Raw genomic sequence first — 18,860 nt, forward strand, 5'->3', positions numbered from 1 at the left:
CTTGGCTGCCTGCGTTAGCGCATCTGTTTCTGAATTACACTCTGGCAACAGATTCCTCTCTTCCCCGCCTTCCAAAATCTCTTCTCCACTTTTCAACACGATACTCTAGACAACAGATCACATGCAGAGGGAATTGGAAAGGTGTGACTTGGCCCAACGAGAATGTGCTCCTTTTCTAGAATCACTCGTGTGGCAGATGAGCCAGCCCAATACATATGCAGAGCCTGCGTCACAACTAAACTAGCTCCACTTCAACGCGTATCAAAATGCATTAAAATAAGCAGATGTCAGTAACAGTAACAGAGAGACCACTGGCAAACTGACTCCTCAGGATGGTGTATCACCTATTAAATGGAGGTAACATGCAACTTTTACACTTCAAATTAACTGTGGGTGTCATTTACAAATTCAGCAGGGCCCAGGAGAAGACAAGTGAGCTCAGGCAGAGGGTCTGTAGCCAGAGAGTCAGGAGGAGGCCACCAAACTCGGTCCTCGCTAACTGGCCTTGACAAGTCAGGTATTCACGTCCTTCCAGGCTCGGCTTCCTCATCAATAAGCTGGAAGCACACCCATCTCGGGAGTCTTACAGAGAACACGAGGTGACACACGAAAGGATGTGCCAGGCAGAGCAGGTACTCCGTAAGTGTGGCTATTGGAACTCTGTTTGGCTATTGTGCCCCCTTCAGCCATAAGAACTGCCACGTACCCCCAGCCTGACAGAATTTAGGCATCTTAGCTGAAAGATCTTTCCAAGAATTACCTTGTGGTTTGGTTTTCCATGAAGTTCAGTCTATGGGTAGTATATTTTAAATATGGCAGTTTGTGCCAGCAAATACTCATACGTTGGTTTCCTTACTGGGATGACACAATGCGGGAAAGAGTCGTGAGCACACACCGCCTGCTCCTAATTGCTTTCTGAGGAGAATGAGGGCCGTAACCCCAAGGAACACACGAAGCTTCCAAATTCCCTCACACTCTAACATTCTTCACTAGACTTTTGCCCTCACATAAAGAGCAAAAAGATCGACAGCGAAACCACACACAAAAGCACCAGTGGCCCACGGGACAACATCAAGCATGTCACTGAAGCCCTAGGAGAAGAGGAAGAGGAGACATAAACAAATTGAGAAGAAGTAATAGCCAAAAATGTCCAAGTTTCAGGTAAACTATAAACCTACAGATCCAAGAAGATAAACTACACCAGGGAACATCATAATTCAATGGCTGAATACCAGTGGTAGAGTAGCTCTCAAAAGCAACGAGGAAAATCACGTTGCAGAGAGAGCAACAAAGGTAAGAAACCACGTGTGTGGGCCACAGAGGTGGAGCAACACCATCCAAGTTATGGGAGCTAAAACCTGCCATTTGGCACCCAGCAAGTTGTCTTCCAAAAGAATGAGGAGTGACCACTTTGTGGGGCAAACCAACCGAGAGAATGCTGCACCCACAGCCTGGCCCCTGAGGGATGTGGAAGGCTCTGCAGCAGAAGGAAAAGGCACCGGTGGAGACGGGCTCCGTCTGCACGACGGACGCTGAGCTTTAGACATGCTGAACACCTGGGTGTTTCGCTTTATATCTTTTCAGTCTCTTTAAATGGTAGCTACTTAAAGCACAAATAATTAAAATGTATTTTGAGGTTTTCTGATACGTGCGTGACTACGATGACCAAAGGATGGGGAAGGGAAAAGGAAGTCGCTCGCATGGCCTGAGTGGTGAGGGATTTTCTAAAGATACCTGTGCTCAGTCCAGAGGAACCAGGGAAAGAACACTGTTTACAAACAAAGGAAATAGCTAATAAGCCAGTAACAGACATCCAGCAGAATCACAAACTGATGCTCAATTAATCAGGAAAGCAGCACACAATGCAGAGAAAAAGAACGAAGAACAGCTAGGCCAAGTAGAAAAGAACCAGCAAGAGGACATCTAAACCCACAAAGATAACAATCACGTTAAACATAAATGATCTAAATACTACAGTTAAAATGTAGAGATTGTCAGATTCATTTTAAAAACACAAGGCCCAACAGCTACCTGTTTACACAAAAGCCACATTTGCATATAAAGACACGAGTAGTGTAAAAGGATGGGAATATATTTTTAACACTTCATATACTTGTGTGTTTATAGTGTGTGTGTGTGTGTATATATATATATATACACACACACACACACACACACACTATATACACACACTAACACTAATCAGAAGAAAGCTGCAGTGGCTGCAGGAGCATCAGGAGACGGGGAATTCAGAGGAAGCCCTATTACAGGACTACGGAATGACATTCTGTAATGACAAGGGAGTCAACTCATCAAGGGAACACGTACCCTAATGAGTGCGCACTAGGTTAACAGAGCTTCAAAACACACGAAATGAAAACTGACAGAACTGAAAGGAAAAAAATGATGACCAAGAATTTGGACATCCCTCTCTGGATAACTGATAGGACGAGTAGACAGAAAACCATAATGATAGACAGACCTAAACAATGTTGCCAACCATGAAAGTCAGCCGTTTCCAGAACACACCACCCAACAACAGCGGAATACATATTCTTTTCAAGCGCTCAAGCGCTCGGGGACACGTACAACACGGCCCATCTGGGCTGTAACACATGTCTCTGTGAGAGCAAAAGGCCTGGAAACTCAAAAGCTGTGGGCCAATTCTCCCCCACCCCAACATATACATCCATCCCACCCCCCTCAAAGACCCCTGAGTTCCCCGGGTTGCCTGAATCAGGGAGGCAGCCAGCAACCTGGGACCGAGCTGGGTCCCCCTGCTGGGAGACACCCTCCTTGCCCCTCCTGAGTGCCTTGGGCTGCTGAAACATGGAAATCTGGGAGCTGCTTCCCCTTCTCCCCTGCTCGGGGGGTGACAATGGAGAGCCAGCGACACCAGGCAGCAGACGCTGCTCAGACTGCGGAACCGCTGCTGCGAGAACGGCGAAGGGGGGCTGTGCCGGAGAGGCGGGGCTGCCACCCCTCCTCACTGCTAACGGAGTTCCCACTGTGCTTTGAAAACAGCCCGTTCCTATTTTCTTTCTGATTTAAGAATCAGAACTCAAAATGTTTGGGCCGACAGGGTTTGGCATTTTTCAAAGGTTACAATGTGTTTTTATCACCATCCTGGTAATCGGTGGTCAGCCAAAAGGTCACAGTGTATGAAGACACAGTGCCTCATTCAGACACGTGACACCGCATCTTTCCAGGTGCTGAGTACAGGCCCTTCACACTGAAAATGACAGCAACTTACTCCAAAGGCTGCCCATTTCCGGAGAAAAGTCAGGAACCTGCCATGAGCACTGCACCTGTGAGGGTCCCCCACCTGGGCCTCAGGCTCCCCTCCCCCGACCTGGCCTCAGGCTTCCATCCACCTGGCCCTTGAGAAAATGTATCTCTCCAGCTGCAAGATGGGGATTTACGTCCAACTACTGCAGGAGAAACTGTAATACTGGCCACCCTCTGACAGCCTGATTCTTTCCAGAAGGAGATGATAAAAATAACTTAATTTGACTAGCAATTTACCACTTACAAAGTGCTTTCACACACATCACTGCATTTTGACGTTGGGGAAAAATCTCTCAGGCCAAAAGAAAATGAAAGTCTGCTGTCACATCACCCTGCCGAATAAATAAGAAGTTCATCCTCACTGACTCAGGAGGATGAAGGAGTGGGCTGATAGCATCCTGCCACAGAATCCGAAAATTCCTAACGGCAGCTCTCTTCCTGTCCATAGTGAAAAGCGTAGCCAAGATCAGGGCAAACTGAAAGACACTGGTAGGTCCTAAGGACATTTAAATCATAACTCAAAAGTCATCTCCAAATTCCCAAGTCCAATCGTGTGTAATGGTATCAACCTCCGATGCGAGACCATCCTCCTGGGTCTGGAGCTGAGTGGCTTAAATTTCTAGATGGAAAAGAAGTTGAGGATTGGCCACTTGTTCTACCAACTCATGGCTTTCCACAGCATTCAATACCATATGATCTCACTTATATGTGGAATCTAAAAAACAAAATAAATGAACAAACGAAACAGAAACAAACTCATAGATACAGAGAATATTCTGATGCTTGCCAGATAGGAGGGGGTTTAGGGGACTAGCTAAAAAGGGGGAAGGAGTTAAAATGTGCAAGTTGCCAGTTATAAAAACAGTTACAGGGATGTAAATCACAGCACAGGGAATATAGTCAATAATACTGTAATAATTACCATATTTTGCTGTGTATAAAGCGTACTTTTTTGCCCAAATTTGTGAGGGAAAAATAAGGGTGCGCATTATACATGGGTCATCTATTTCCATATCTATATAAATGTTTTTAATTCTTTTATTTATGCTTATGAGTTAAAAGCGTAACTCTAGAAATCAATAATGATATCCATATGCAAAATAATGCCCTGAAATATGATAATCAGTTTTGTTGAACTTATGATGAACTTGCAATGATGAAGAGTTCTTGGCCTTCTATGATGCATAAATATTGTAAATTTGTTACCGGCACACAAAATTTCTTGTATGTTGTATCTGTTCTTGTGTTTTTTTTTTGAGAACTCCTGCCACTTTGAGAACCGGGTGTGTGTGTCACGGGGGTCCCTGCCTTCTGTGCTGCTCCCGGGTGAAAGTCACAGTGGCCTCCCGGTGCCGTGACAACGTGTCTGCTCTGCATAAGCATCTGGGCCTGGCGGGATTCTGCTGGAGGGTGAGCAGGCAAGATTTGAGGGTGCCCCGCTGTGTACCCCCAGGCCCAGCCAACACCTCTTCTGAAACCATGTCACCTCGGGGCATCCAAGGTGTCTCTACCACTTAGGCGCTTACACTGTGACACTATCGTCCAAGAAACGTAACTCAACAGATGTGTGACAAACATTTAAACTCCCCGATTTTCATCTTCTGTAGGGTTTCTTTTGCTTCCGAATAAAAATGGCTTCTCAGATGTTACATAACTGTCATCAGTAGAATGTGTTCAAAGCTGGAAGGCTTACAAGTCATGGGGAAATTCCATTAGCTGAGGCTTAATAATCTCATAAAGCACAATAACCCTAGCGCTGGATCTTTCGTCAGTGAGTTAATGAAGAATATTATCTTTTCTTAAAGAATAATGAAGAATTTATAGAAAGAATTATTATAAAAATTATTCTATTAGTGGCCTACATTAAAACAAACCACCAAAAATTAAGCAGAAAATCACCTGGTAGTAACCTACTAAAAGTAGGGCAGAAAAGAAGTCACCATTTAAAGATGAACTGTAACAGAAAATAACTCCTAGTCCAAGAAAATGTGAAGGTCACAGTTGTTTTGAAGTAAGATATATTAATTCTTGTTTTTAATTATTTTTCTATTTGAAATTGAAAACTTGAAAATTAGAACCTGATGAGCCTTAGATACAAAGACACAAAACGCTTCCACTAGCAGACCCCACAGCCACGCAGCACTACCTCACTACTTCTCCTCTCCCACTCCCTCCTGAAGTCTCCCTTGGTCTTAATTCTCTCCTCAATTGTCTACACGAGACCTCTTCAAAGATCCCCGATGAGTCTACGGTCACCGTCTTTTCTCCTTTTCAAGTCAATTTCTGTTTTCTTGATCTCCAAGCTATACTTAACACTCCTGGACTCTCTTCTTCTCAAAGAACTATTTTCTCCTTTTTTCCATTTACAAAGCATTTCTATTTACTGTTCTACTCAATTCTCATGGCCTCCCTTTGTGGGAGACTGAAACAGTATTTGTATTTCTATTCTGTAGATGACAAGCCCACGTGTCATAGAATTTAAGGAACTCACCAGAGCCACAAACTAGGAAACTGCAGAAGAGGGGCAAGATCTATCCTCTGCCACGAGACCTGCCTCTCAAAATCGAACTTGAACTCGGAGCACCTGGGGAACCCTCCTCCTCGGCTCAGGCCTCTGCCTCTAGCCCCATGCAAGCCAGCCTCAGCTGCCTGCCATTCTCGATGATTCCTGTCGCTCTGCTTTTCATTTCTTTAATGAGACCCATGCCTCTGGCCTTTCAGGAACTCCAAGTTTCTCATCTCCACTGACTCTGGATAGTTCCATTAAAAAAATAATATTTTATATATGTGTGTGTGTATAGTATTAAAACTGTATGATTAAAAATATATGTATACAAAACTTTTAAAATTGTAATAAAATACCGATAACAAAAGATGAATACAAGTCATATTTGACTTTTGCAATTACAAGAGCTGCTCAAAGTGGTTACCATCAGTGTAATTTTAATGCAGTTTTTTCCTTTCTTAAAATGTGTATATATTTTTTGGCACCCTCTGTGTGTGTGTGTGTGTATGTGTGTGTGTGTATGTGTGTATTTAGGTTTTTTTACTATTATCACAAACTTAACATGTCCCACATCAAACCCATTTCCCAAATAAACTAACTCCCCTTTCTAAATTGTGCCTATGAGTTCACTAAACCTGGATGAGACCACAGTACATTCTAGATTGTTGGACTTGATGTGTGTAAACCAGAGGCTTTCTGACATCCTCAAGACATGAAGTGTCATTCGACCATCAATTCTATCAACAGCTGAAAATCAAACATTCAGATTGTTTCTTGATAAAACTGTTATGTAAGCTTTGTTTGATCAGAGAGAACGGCCCCTCCTGAGGACAGGCTGACTTCTCTGTCCTCTGCGACCTTCTAAAGGACAAGTTTCAAGGCAATAATGTTTGAGAGTTTTGTTTTCAAGACAAAGACGACACTGTTGCACCAACAGCCTGAATACTGTGCTAATGCTCAAGTATCAGGAGAAATACCTGACCAACATAATAAAACATTAATTAATAAAACATTGAAAAACTTTGTAAATAAAGACCTTATGTGAAATATTCTGTTTTTGATGGAGTGGGTATCACCGCTGTCCCTGTCGTTAAGACACAGCTTTTTAGAATCGTAACGTATACAGTGCTCCTGTAATACCACATACCTGACGGGAACCCTGAAGATATGTTAACGAAACCTTCACTAGCATCCAAAGCGCTCAGCCTTTCTGTGCGTGTAACCCAAATACACATAATCAAAACCAAACGTGCTCTGTGGTATAACCAAATTCCAAGGAATGCTCTTCATCTCTGAGAGGATGCACAGCTCGGACAACAGAAATCTTTCATTCATTCACCTGAAACGCACTCTGAGCACCTCCTGTGTCAGTTACAGGCGCTTGGGACGCATCTTGAACCAAACCAAGGCCCCTGCCTCTTGGAGCTTCCTTTCCAGTGTAGAAGACATGATGAACAACAAACAGCACAGTAGGGAAATTACGCAGCACGTCAGAAGGTGACGGGAGATGAAGCGGGGTCAGGTGTGGGTGGGAGAGGGAGGCACACGGCCCTGAAAGGAAAATGATGCTTACACTACTTTAAGAAAACCAGAGGAGTTATTCGTAGAAGATGCTAGAGTAACTCCAAATCTGAGGAAAAGCTGAGCAACCAAGCCTTGGAAAGGACGGGGTGAAGCTGGCTGCAAACGAGGATGCCCCCTGGCGTCTCGTGTCAACACTTTTGCTGGCCTCAGAGACTGATGGCACCGACAGCCTTTGTCCAGGTGGCTCCGTGGTCACACCGGGCAGTCCCATGGCCCGAAGAGGGAGGAAATACGGTTTTTCACCAGCTCCAGCCAGAAGGCTCCCAGAGGAAGACTCGGTGCCGCTCAGCTCGCACGCCCAGCACTGAGCCCATCCATGTGGCAGTGCAAGTCTGTCGTTGACCAATGGTCAGGGCAGAAGGCAGGAGCACATGAGCACACCAGGGCAGCACGCCCCAGAAAGGAGGTCAGGGCCACCTTCCCACAGTCCCATCAGGCCACCACCGATTAAGTCGGGACTCGCGTCTTAGTCTAAGCTGGGTGACTGATCCGAGGGTCAAACTGGGGAGCCTTCAGGCGACGTTAGCCAGAGCTGCGGAGCCCTAACTGCCTGCAGGCTGTGGCAACAAGACCCAGGGGCTCGGGAAAGGTGGCATGGATTCAGAAGGTCCTCCCAGAACCAGTCAGGACTCAGCCCAGTGAAGGACTGAGGCAGGAAACCAGGCAGGAAGCGGGGCGGACGCTAACGTCAGGGTAGCTCGGCTGTGACACACCAGACACGATCTCTGAGCAGATGCCAAGCTGCACAGGACCTCTGGTACAGTGGGCAGAACTCAGACTGCAGCCGGGGGCACTGGGGGAGGCAGGGCTCTGATAACAGGAATTTCAAAGAGACCTAGGATGTCGTTCCCACCAAAAACAAATGCGCAATCTCGCTGGAGGTAACTGGCATTTATGAAACAAGAAAATGTTACATTCAACTGTCTCTAAGTAAAACGGGAGCCCAAAGCAGCAGAAGAAAGCTCCTGGGAAGCACAGCCTGAGCTGAGCCTTTGGGACAGGCTGGCATCGGAAAGGCGGACAGCAGGAGGGGGTGTCACGGTTGTGGGGGTGGGGGCAGGGACAGGGGCAGGCATATGGGACGCTGTGCAGAGTCCCTGAGCGGGAGACCAGGACTGGGAACGCCCGTCCTTCCAGGGGCTTCTCTGTGTCCAGCAGGCCCGTGCAGGGCACCCGTCACGACGAGCTCCACAAGCCCCTCCACAGGTGGGACAGCGTCCTGCCAGTCCTACAGCCACCAGAGAGCAGGATGCAGCCCTGAGCACAGGCTGTCAGCGCTCACCCCCAAACTCACTCTGCACTGGGCCAGGAGTGAGTAGAGGGCGCGGTGAGGAGGGGGAGGGAAGCCTGGGGGGGGGGGTGCAGGAGTCGGACTTCTAAGAAGAGTGCCATGTTTCTGAGCAGAGGGACACGCAGCACACGAGCAGATGGCAGGGGAGCAGATGGGACAGCAGTCAGCTGAGAAGTCCATTCAGCCAGCGAGGTACAAGGTGCCACGGGAGGGCAGAGAGACACAACACCTTTCATTCTGTTTCTGGGTAAAACACCAAAGGTACGTTGACCCCGTTCACCGTGTCTAAGTGTGCAGTACAGGATGAGGACGCACACGCATGGCTGTGCCTCCACAACTTGTTCATGTTGCGTGACTGGGACGCCGTGCCCAATGCTCGTTTCTCCCTCCCCCAGCCCCTGGCAACCATCAGTCTGCTTTCTGAGTTTTATTACTTTAGATACCACATATAAGTTGAATCCTATAGTATGTGTCTTTCAGTGACTGGCTAGTTTCACGGAGCATCATGTCCTTTTCCAGGTTCATCCACGTTGTAGCCTGTCAGAATGTCCTTCCTTTCTAAAGCTGAGTAGCATTTCATTGCTTGTGGAGAGCACATGTCCTTTGTCCAGGAATCCACGGATGGACACTTAGGTTGCTTCCTTGTCTTGGCCGTTGTGGATAATGCTACAATGGACACGGGGTTGCAAATACTCAAGATCCTGTTGTCAGTTCTTTTGAATCAATACCCAGGAATGAGAGACGATCTTTCATTCTTACAAGAAGTCTTTCAAACAACAGTTTCAACAGAAAGTACCTCTGAAGCACCAGCCCTCTCCGAGTGTCACTCTCGGCACTTGGCAAGGTGGCCTCTCCCAGTATCTCTGGATTAGACTTATCCTCTGGTGTCATTTTCTTCCAGCTTCAAGAACTTCCTGTCTTGTAAAGAAGGTCTACTAACAAAGAAATCTCTCGGTCTTTGTTGATCCAGGAATATATTTTGCCCTCTCTTTTGAAGAACAGTTTAGCTGGACATAGGATTCTTGGCAGATGGTCTCCTTTCAGAACTTTGAAAACATCGTCCTTCTGCTTTATGACCACTGTTTCTGATGAGCAGTGAGCTGTTAGTCTTGGTGTGGTTCCCTTGTACATGTTTTTCTCTTGATTTCAAGATGTTCTCTTTGCCTTAAGTTTTAACAGTTTGACTATGAGTCTAGATGTAGATCTCTTTGTATTTATCCTACTAGGAGTACACAATACTTCTTTGATGTACTGACTGTTTTCCATCAAAGTAAGTTTTCAGACGTTATTTCTTCAAATATTTTTTCCGTTCTTTTCTCTCTCATATTTCCTTTAGACTCTTATTATGCCTGCGTTGGTATGCTTGATCATGTCCCACAGGTCTCTGAGCTTTGATCATTTTTCTTCATTCTTTTTGCTTCTGTTCTTAAGACCAGATAACCCCTATCTAGCTTTAAGCTTGCAGATTCTTCCTACTGCCAGCTCAAATCTGTTGTTAAACCTACCCACTAAAATCCATTTATACTTTTTTCTTCATTATTTGCTTCCTTATACTTTATTTGGGTTGTTTCCATTTCTTTTTTTTTTTCAAGTTCTTATGGTAGATGTTTATCTCATTAATTTTCTGCTTTCTCCTTTTTAATATACACATTGAAACCAATAAACTTTCTACTAAATACCAATATATCTCACCATTTTATGTGTTACATTTTTATTATTCAATTCCAAATATCTGATTTCTATTACGATCTTGTTTACTCATGGGTTAATTTCTACATGTGGGATTTTACCAATTCTCTTTGTATTACTGATTTCCGTCTTCACTGTTATTGTGGTCAAAGATATTCCACATGATTCTGATCATCTGAAATTTGTTGAGACTATCTTTATAGCCCAGAAAATTGTCACTTTTGTAAATGTTCCATGTGTGCTTGAAACATAGAGTTGGGAGTGTTCTATGCACCCAGTAGTGCAAACCGGCTGTGTTTTACACATCATTCATAGCCTTATTGAGACTTTGGCCTTTTTTATCAAGTACTAAGTGCTAAAATCTCCCTGATCATGGGGAATTTGTGAATTTCTTACACTGTTTTCAGTTTTTGTTGTATCTATTTTGATACTATATTAGGAAGTGAAGATACAAGTTTAGAAATGTTGTATCCTGGTACGCTTTTCCTTTTACTCTTTGTATTCTTATGTTTTAGATGGCTCTTATAAACAACATATAACTGGATGATTGTTTTAATCCAATCTGACATTGCTGTCTTTTAACTGGGTCATTTAGTCTATTTACAGTTATAGTAACTGCACATATAATTGGATTTATTGCACCCATTTTATCTTTTGTTTCATTTTCTCCTTCTTGCCATCTTTTGAATTGTTTTCACATTCCATTTTATCCTGTATTCATGTTATAGGTGGATGTTCTATTTCTATTATCTGTTACCCTAGGAATTTTAACTTGCATACTAACCATCAGAGCCTGAAATTAACCCTTAGTTTTGCTGTCCTCCTGAGACCTGGGCCTCACAAGGCCATGATTATGCCCATCCCCCTCCCAGAGCATATGCTAATCTTCTCTTGGTGTCTAATGCTAACACCGCCGTTTTCTGTGTGTTTTGTTTCATAACGCTGATGTTTAATTAGACTCATCTACAGTCGATACTCTCTCTGATGGTTCTGACTTGCATCTCATACTCTCCACCTGAGATCACACTCCTGAAGATACCTTTAGAGTCCACTATTGGGAAGGTCTATGGTGAGTCAGTTTTTATCTGAAATATCTTTATTTCATCCTGGTTCTTGAGAGAGATTTGTTGGTGGGTAGGAGGCATATAAACTCAGATTGACAGTTATTTTCTCTCAGCTTTAACATATTGCATTGTTGTTATTAAGGCATCAATTGTCGGTCTAAATGTCACCCCTTGGATAGTATACATATTTTCTGTCTGCCTGCTTCAAGATCTTCTCTATCTTTAATATTCTGCCGTTTTCATTACTGTGTGTCTAAGTGTAGATTTCATTTATCCTGTTTACATTAGGTGGACTTCTCAAATCAAGCAAATGAGTTTGGGAAACTTCTCAGCCATTATCTTGCTGAATGTTACTTCTGTCCCAATCACTCTCCTCTTTCCAGGACTCTGATTAGTCGTATGTTAAGTTCTCAGTCTCTCCTCTATGTCTATGTCCTTCAGCTGCTCTTATTTTCCATCTGTGTGTGTCTGTGCCTCATCCTGGACCGTTTCTTCATATCTGTCTGTATCAATTTAATCATCTCTTCAACTATGTATATATAATCTGCTGTTCAAGCTGTACAATAAATTTGCAATTGCAATCATTATATTGTTCATTTCCAGAAATAATATTTCATCCTTTTTTAGACCTCCCTGGTCATTTCTATAATCTCTTACTCCTTACTCACATATTAACCCCTTTTATTTCTTTAAACACATTAAATGTCCTTATTTTATGTCGGTCTGATAATTCTTCTGATGATGAAAGGTCTGACGGTATCAACCTATGATTTCATTAATAGTGTTTCCCATGCTTTTTGTGATTTTCAATTTGTGAGCTCAAGCTTTTGGAAGCTTATCTGCAAGAATTTTTTTAAAGAACCTGGTTGAAGTCAAAGAATCCTCCAGAAAGAATCTGCACTGTTCTCTAAAGGGGGACATCCCAGGTGGTTTGAATGCAGGCTTCCAAGCTGCATGAGAATCAGCTTGCGGTTATGCATTCTCAGAGATTTTCCCTCCACTTTGCTCAAAGCCAAAAGTCAAAACCGGCAATTTTCCTGTAGTCCCCAAGGGTTGGAGAACTGTCAGCTTACCTTTACACTGTTCGTGAATACCTTTGGGAGTCCCCTATTAGGCTCCTGGGTTGTGTGGAACCTGGGCTTTGTTTCCCGTCCCACCCCATGAGGCCATGGAAACTGAAGGTCAAATCTGACAAATGCCCTCAGAGCATGGATTAAGCTCAGTTCTGTTAACCTCTCTGGCATCCCACTTTCACTTTGCTTTTGTGCTCTGGGTACAATTACTTTTTTTCTAGCTCAGAGGAACATTTTGACTGTTTTCAGTAGGAGAGTTGGTCTGGAATCTCTCCCATCATACCCCTGGCTCCCAATTCATGGCCAGCAGGGTGGACTGTGGGGAGATCTGCAGGAGGCTATCAAGTTCTCCACAAAGAAGATGACGGAGGCTCAAAACCAGGTGGCAGTGGTCGATGGTGGTCAGATTCTGGACGTAACTTAAAACCGAGCCTTCAAGATTTCCCAACAGATTAGATGTGGGTATGAAAAGAAAAGGCGACAAGAACCACTCCAAGGCTTTTAAAGGCCTCGGAAATAGGAAAAATAGAGTTGCAATCAAATGAGGTTGGGAAGGCCGCAGGCAGACGTGAGTGTGCAGGAAGATTAGCAATGTCACCTGAACACACTGAGTCTGAGCGTCTACTAGACATCCACGTGGATAGGTCAAGTAGATGGCTGGATATGTAAGTCTGGAGGTCAGGGGAGAGGTCTGGGCTGGAGATACAAAGTTGGTAGAAACGATGAATGTTTCATATTAGCCAAACCACGTAAGTGCGAGATGGGCTGCGAATGCCGACGTGCCTATCCAACCCTGCAAGCACGAAGGGGACGGCAGCACTCCTGTTACAGTGCCATCATAACACGGGTTTGCATTCATGGTCGCGCCACATGTGGTCATCATGCCAGCACCCTCGGCCCTCAGTGGCTACTTGCTCGCGTTCTTTGCCAGTTCTGTGGTTTAAGAGGAATGTGAAGCATGTGGGAATGCCTGGGGAAAAGCCAGCCACACAGCTGCTTAAAGGAAAGGAAAACGATATGCAGCAAAGATTAAAGGAAATGAGCTTATTTAGTCAGGGATGATTAATAGCAACTCGTCCTATGACTCTGGATCAGAGAAGTCCGGATATTTGAAAGGAATCTGCCACCTTTAGGTCAAATGAAATAAAAGGAAATGAGCTTTCATTCTGGCATGGAAGACTTAGTTTAGAAAACAAAAGGGGAAACTAATACCTACTTAACACCCACTATACTAGGTGTTGGCCCAGGCACTGCTGTCTTTTAATAAACATTAAAATCCTTGGGGTAGAAATGCCCATTTACATACAGGTCAGAGAAGAGCGATCCTAAAAGTTTAGCTAGGTTCCCAAGCAGGAGAGCTGCGATTCCAGTCTGGATCTCACAAATCCAAAGTTTTGACATTCTCTCATAGCCCTAGGTAGTTGTTATAACCTAGAATTCTGAAAACAATCTCACCACCAGCACCAAACACCACGAAGCACATGTTATTTTTCAGGGAACTGATTTTGTTCCTATTTTCCTACTCAATAGTAAAATACATACACCTTCCTAAAATATACACCAAATTCTGTAACAGATTTGAATTTTTAAGGTACTTCTCCACATAACCCAGGGGTCAAACATCCTGCGCTGGACAGATTTTGTTTTTGGCTGACTGTGTTAACAAGTAACTCTAAAGACACCCTGTCACATGACCTTCCAAAGCTGTACTAGGGTTTGAGCTGTGTTCACTGTGTCCAAAGAGCAGTAACTGTCCTCACAGACAAGACAGCCAGATGCCCCACTGACAACAGGTGCACTAAATCCACTTCACCCCCACCCAACTGTCCAAGACCCCGGTCTGAGCGGAACAGCTGCGTGGCCAAAGAGCGGCCTGTCCAGTGGGTGTCAGAATGGGCACTCTTCTGATGGGGAGCCCATACCTGCCTAGGGAGCTGCCTGAGTTACAGTGAAACTCGGAACAACTTCCACTCAGACCAGGAAAGTTCCTAGCGCAAAAGAGCTGGACGGGCCAGAGAATACTTAGCCCAAGGCCCTCTTCCTAAGAGAAAGCAAACACCTGACAGAAGGCGAGCTAGCAGGAACAGGCGGGCTCAGGCTTTCAGGACCTCTTCTCAGAGGCCCGGCCAAGCGGCCTCTACCCAGGACTAGGCTCCCATCCCTGCAGCACTTCCTGTGCAGGAGCAGCCCAGCGAGTGGCCAGATGGGCCCTGGAACCCACGTGTCTAACCTGAAGCAAGTGACTCCACCTCTCTGTGCCTCAGTTTGTTCATCTATAAAACAGAAATCATAACACTTACTTTATAACAGTATTCAGAGAAATAAATCTGAGAGTGTATGTAAAGCACTTAAAATGGACTGACACTCAAAAAGTAGTATTCAGTGGGGTGGGGCAAGGGGAAAAAAGGGAAGGCGATTAAGAAGTAGAACCTTCCAGTTACAGAATAAGTCATAAGGGTACAAGGTACAGCCCAAGGATAAGTTAGCATCATATTAACTACCGTGTTTCCCCGAAAATAAGACCAGGTCTTATATTAATTTTTGCTCCAAAAGACGCACAAGAGCTTATGTTCAGGGGATGTCATTGTGAAAAATCATGCTAGGGCTTATTTTCCGGTTAGGTCTTATTTTCGGGGAAACACGGTATGTACAGTGACAGACAGGCACTACAATTATCGGGGTGATCCCTTTGTAAGGTATTTAAATGTCTAATCACCATGTCATACATCTGAAATTAATGCTGCATGCCAATTGTAATGAAAAATAAATGAATTTTTTAAACAAGAAAGGAAGAAAGAAGTCGTGGGCATTCTTATTGGATTATTCTCTCCCTCCGAGCAGCCCCGCACCCTCCAGCTGGCATTGTCTACTTGCACGTGGCCCATGACAATCAGCCTGGAGAGTTACCTTGTAGGTCACGTCCAGGATCCACTCCTGAGAATGTGGGCCTTAGTTCACATTCTCAAGAGAAATAGGCTACTTGGTCAAGTATTCAGCCCTAGTGTGTAGGAGTGGTAAACAATGTAAACACAGCCCCCTCCGCCTGCCCTGAACAATGGCAGGTGCGGGGCTTTCGCCACGCTAACAAGTCAGCCTGCGGCAGTTTCGTGGATGCTGGCACAAGACATGAGACTTCGGAGTCTGAGACAAAAACCTGACTACTCAACAGTAACAGCCACATGCAGGGTGGGCCTTTGCGTCGCTTCGAGACCCAACGCCGTGCTCACGGACAGGGCTGTGCACATGTCGTGCTCTGCATGACAGGAAAGGCGCCCCAAGCTCAGGCAGCCCAAATCTTTCGTAACAGGTGGCACGCCTGCCTGACGTTGGCCCTAGAGGGAAGCATTATACTGACTGCATTATCTGTCTTCTAAGGGTGTTCACTACACAAGCAGAGCCAGGGGCAAAGGTCAGGTCATCTACTCTCAAGCTGTAAAGATCCATGAGACCCGTCTCCCAAAGTATCCAAAAAAAATAGCCACATATACATACACACACACACACACACACACACACACACACACACACACACACACAGTATTCATGGACTGGGAAAGACAACATTGCTAAAACGACAACTGTCCCCAAAACGAACTGGCGATTCAACACAATCCCAAATAAAAAATCCCAACAGGACTTTTTTTTTTTTTTTTTTTTGGTAAAAAGTGACATGCTGATTCTCAAATTCACGTGGAGCTGCAAAATACTTAGAAGAGAAAGTAAAACAGTAAGGACAGCTTTTATTTTAAAGGAAACAAAAAGGACACACACACGCTTCACATGCATAAAGCACAAACGTCGTATATAACTGTGCATTCTCTGTACAGTGTGTGTGTGTGTGTGTGTGTGTGTGTGTACACACAAAACCCTCCAAGTTACAGCATCTCTCCAGCTTCCTTGTCCCCACGTCCCTTTCCACTGGGGCTTCTCCTTCCCTGACACTCAGAGCCACCAACACCTTTATTCTGTCCTGTGCTCAGAGACAGGACTGCTCAGCGACATCTACCAGGTGTCTCATCACTTTTCTGTGTCGCAGATTCATAACTAAACTGAAAGCAATACTACGAAACAGAACTAGAAATAACCTAGCACACCCCTGCGTTATCCAGCATTTGAACTCTTTCTTTAAAGAAATGGTAACAGGTCAGGACAATGGACGCTAATTCCGAATACGGGACCCCCTCCTCGGCCTCGGGAACAGGACGTGCGCTGGATGAGGGAGTGTGGGGGGCCCCCTTCTTACCACTCAGGAGCCACCACAGCAGCGGGAGGAAGCTGGGGCTCTGGCTGACGTACTCCAGGCCCTTCACGTTGATGGTCACGTTGTACAGCGCCATCAGCATTAACCTGGGTCACAAGAGAAAGTGTGTCAGCGTGTGGCCGCCACCTTCCACCCCAAGCAGGACCTGCACACACACACGGAGGGGTCCTTCATGTCAGGGGCCACTGCGCTACCTGTACAGGCTCCCATCAGCAAGTCATAAACGCGGACAGGAAACCCCAGTCCTATTCATGGAGTCATTCTCTCATGACTAAGCCTGCCCTGATATACAGGAAACCCGCAATTCACAAGTACACTGCACTCTGAACGTGCAGCTCAGCTGTTTAACATTTCATCCTGTGTTTTCATTGAGTGACGTGTGGGCAGCCGTTCAGGCCTGTTTAATCCACAGCATGAGGGATGGAGAGCGCCACATCTCCAACCATCCCTAACAACCAACAACACAGGGTGCGGTGTTAAACAGGATTTTACAGGAGGTCTTGGGAACGGACCAAACTGACAATATAGAGTCTGATGGAAATGGGAAAATGTAGGACTGGTTTGTGACAATCCCATAGAATAAATATCAAGATCCCCAAAACTTCACATTGCAAAGCAATAAAAAAGGTTACACAAATAGCTCAGAAACCCATGAACGGATGAAGAGAAAACATCTCTGATCAGGAACTACGTGAAAGCACAAATTCAGGGAGGTAAGCTCTACACATAATTATTTTCCAGAAGCACCGAGCTTAAGTATTAGTGACTCCATGCAAACGGACAGAAGGAAAAGGCTCGGACCAACACAAGACCGATTCAGATCACAGACTCCTACAGAAAGCCAAGAAAAAAGTGAACTTTCAAGCTTGGCAGAAGCCCCTACCTTTTGTATGGTCTGAGGATCCACAAGCCAGTAATTTTAACACAAAGCAGACCAGGAATAGGAGTTCCTCCAGCTGCCTGGCCAAAGTAAATAAACATTCTCTTAAAGAAAAGGCCCCTCAATCTGGTCTTCAAAGAATTCCCCCAAATACAGAACCAACAAAGTGTGAGTTCATAACAAAAATCACAAAACACATGAAAAACAACATAACAGCACAAAGGACCAACCAGAGCCAGAATTAAATAAATACAAGTATTAATTTCAGAATAAAAATTGGGATGTTTAACAGGTATAAATAATTCAAAAAGAAATTAAAAACATGATCGAGGGTCTACTGAGTATTATAAATGACCAGGCACTTCAAAAGAGAACCTTGTAGAACTTACAAAAATGAAAACTGTAATAATCAAACTGTGAAGCTCAAAGGCAACTGACACATGGGAAAGGAGAAACACCGCACAGGAAACAAAGCTAAAGGAACGGCATCCAACAGAGCGAAGCGAGGAAAGAGGCCACCGGCAAGGCTGACAGCAGAACAAAGGAAGCACTAAAACGAGCGAAACCACGGGGCAGGCAGCGGCTGGCTCTGACCTGCTACTAGAAGCCCAGAGGCCAGAGCGCTGGCACAGGCGGGAATGAGGCACAGTTCTGGCTGTCGGCCTTCTCAGGGGAGACCGAGGTGAGGAGTCGGATGAAGCTGAGCACCCGCGAAGACAAACATCAGTTCTCTCCAGGAACAGACAACAGTCCAGAGCCCACAGCGTCTCTCCTGCTATGGCCGGCATTTGATCGGATATTTAACTGGGGGGAGGAGAGTAAGGCACTTTCTTGGGGTGCAAATTTAAGAGGTGCCAAATGCTCAGTCACTGAGATTTTTAAACATATTGCAATGCAGAATTTTTAAAAATCAAAACTACTGCAAAAATTCCATAACAATCAATGTATCAACATTTTAAGTAAAGATTGGATAGGAACAGTGCCCTGCCAAGGCATAATAAAGCCTGAGGCAAAAGGAAAATCAGTACTGGGATTCAGTCCACTCAAAAGGGACTAAGTGATGGCGCATGCAGGCACATGCACACATACGCACACACGCCACGGAAAACGTTTACTGTATTTTCTGTGAAAATAGCTGGCTTCTCCACTAAACGTTATTTGTCAAATCAAGCCCCACGGCTCGTTCGTCTTTAGAGCAGCACGGCTGGCCCGTCTGGGGACACA

At 44.9% G+C, this 18,860-nt stretch overlaps 1 protein-coding gene across 1 annotated transcript in view; it reads right to left on the bottom strand.

Annotated features, from left to right (window-relative positions):
• The window catches only part of HSF2BP (heat shock transcription factor 2 binding protein), a 66,378-nt gene that overhangs the window by 12,112 nt on the left and 35,406 nt on the right, over positions 1 to 18,860 (bottom strand). The window contains exon 8 of the mRNA XM_033122760.1: positions 16,739 to 16,842. Coding sequence (XP_032978651.1) covers positions 16,739 to 16,842 — 104 coding nt within the window. The remainder of the gene's footprint in view (positions 1 to 16,738; positions 16,843 to 18,860) is intronic.

This window comes from Rhinolophus ferrumequinum, chromosome 2, assembly GCF_004115265.2.
Source record: "Rhinolophus ferrumequinum isolate MPI-CBG mRhiFer1 chromosome 2, mRhiFer1_v1.p, whole genome shotgun sequence".
In the NCBI taxonomy this organism is placed as follows: Eukaryota; Metazoa; Chordata; class Mammalia; order Chiroptera; family Rhinolophidae; genus Rhinolophus; species Rhinolophus ferrumequinum.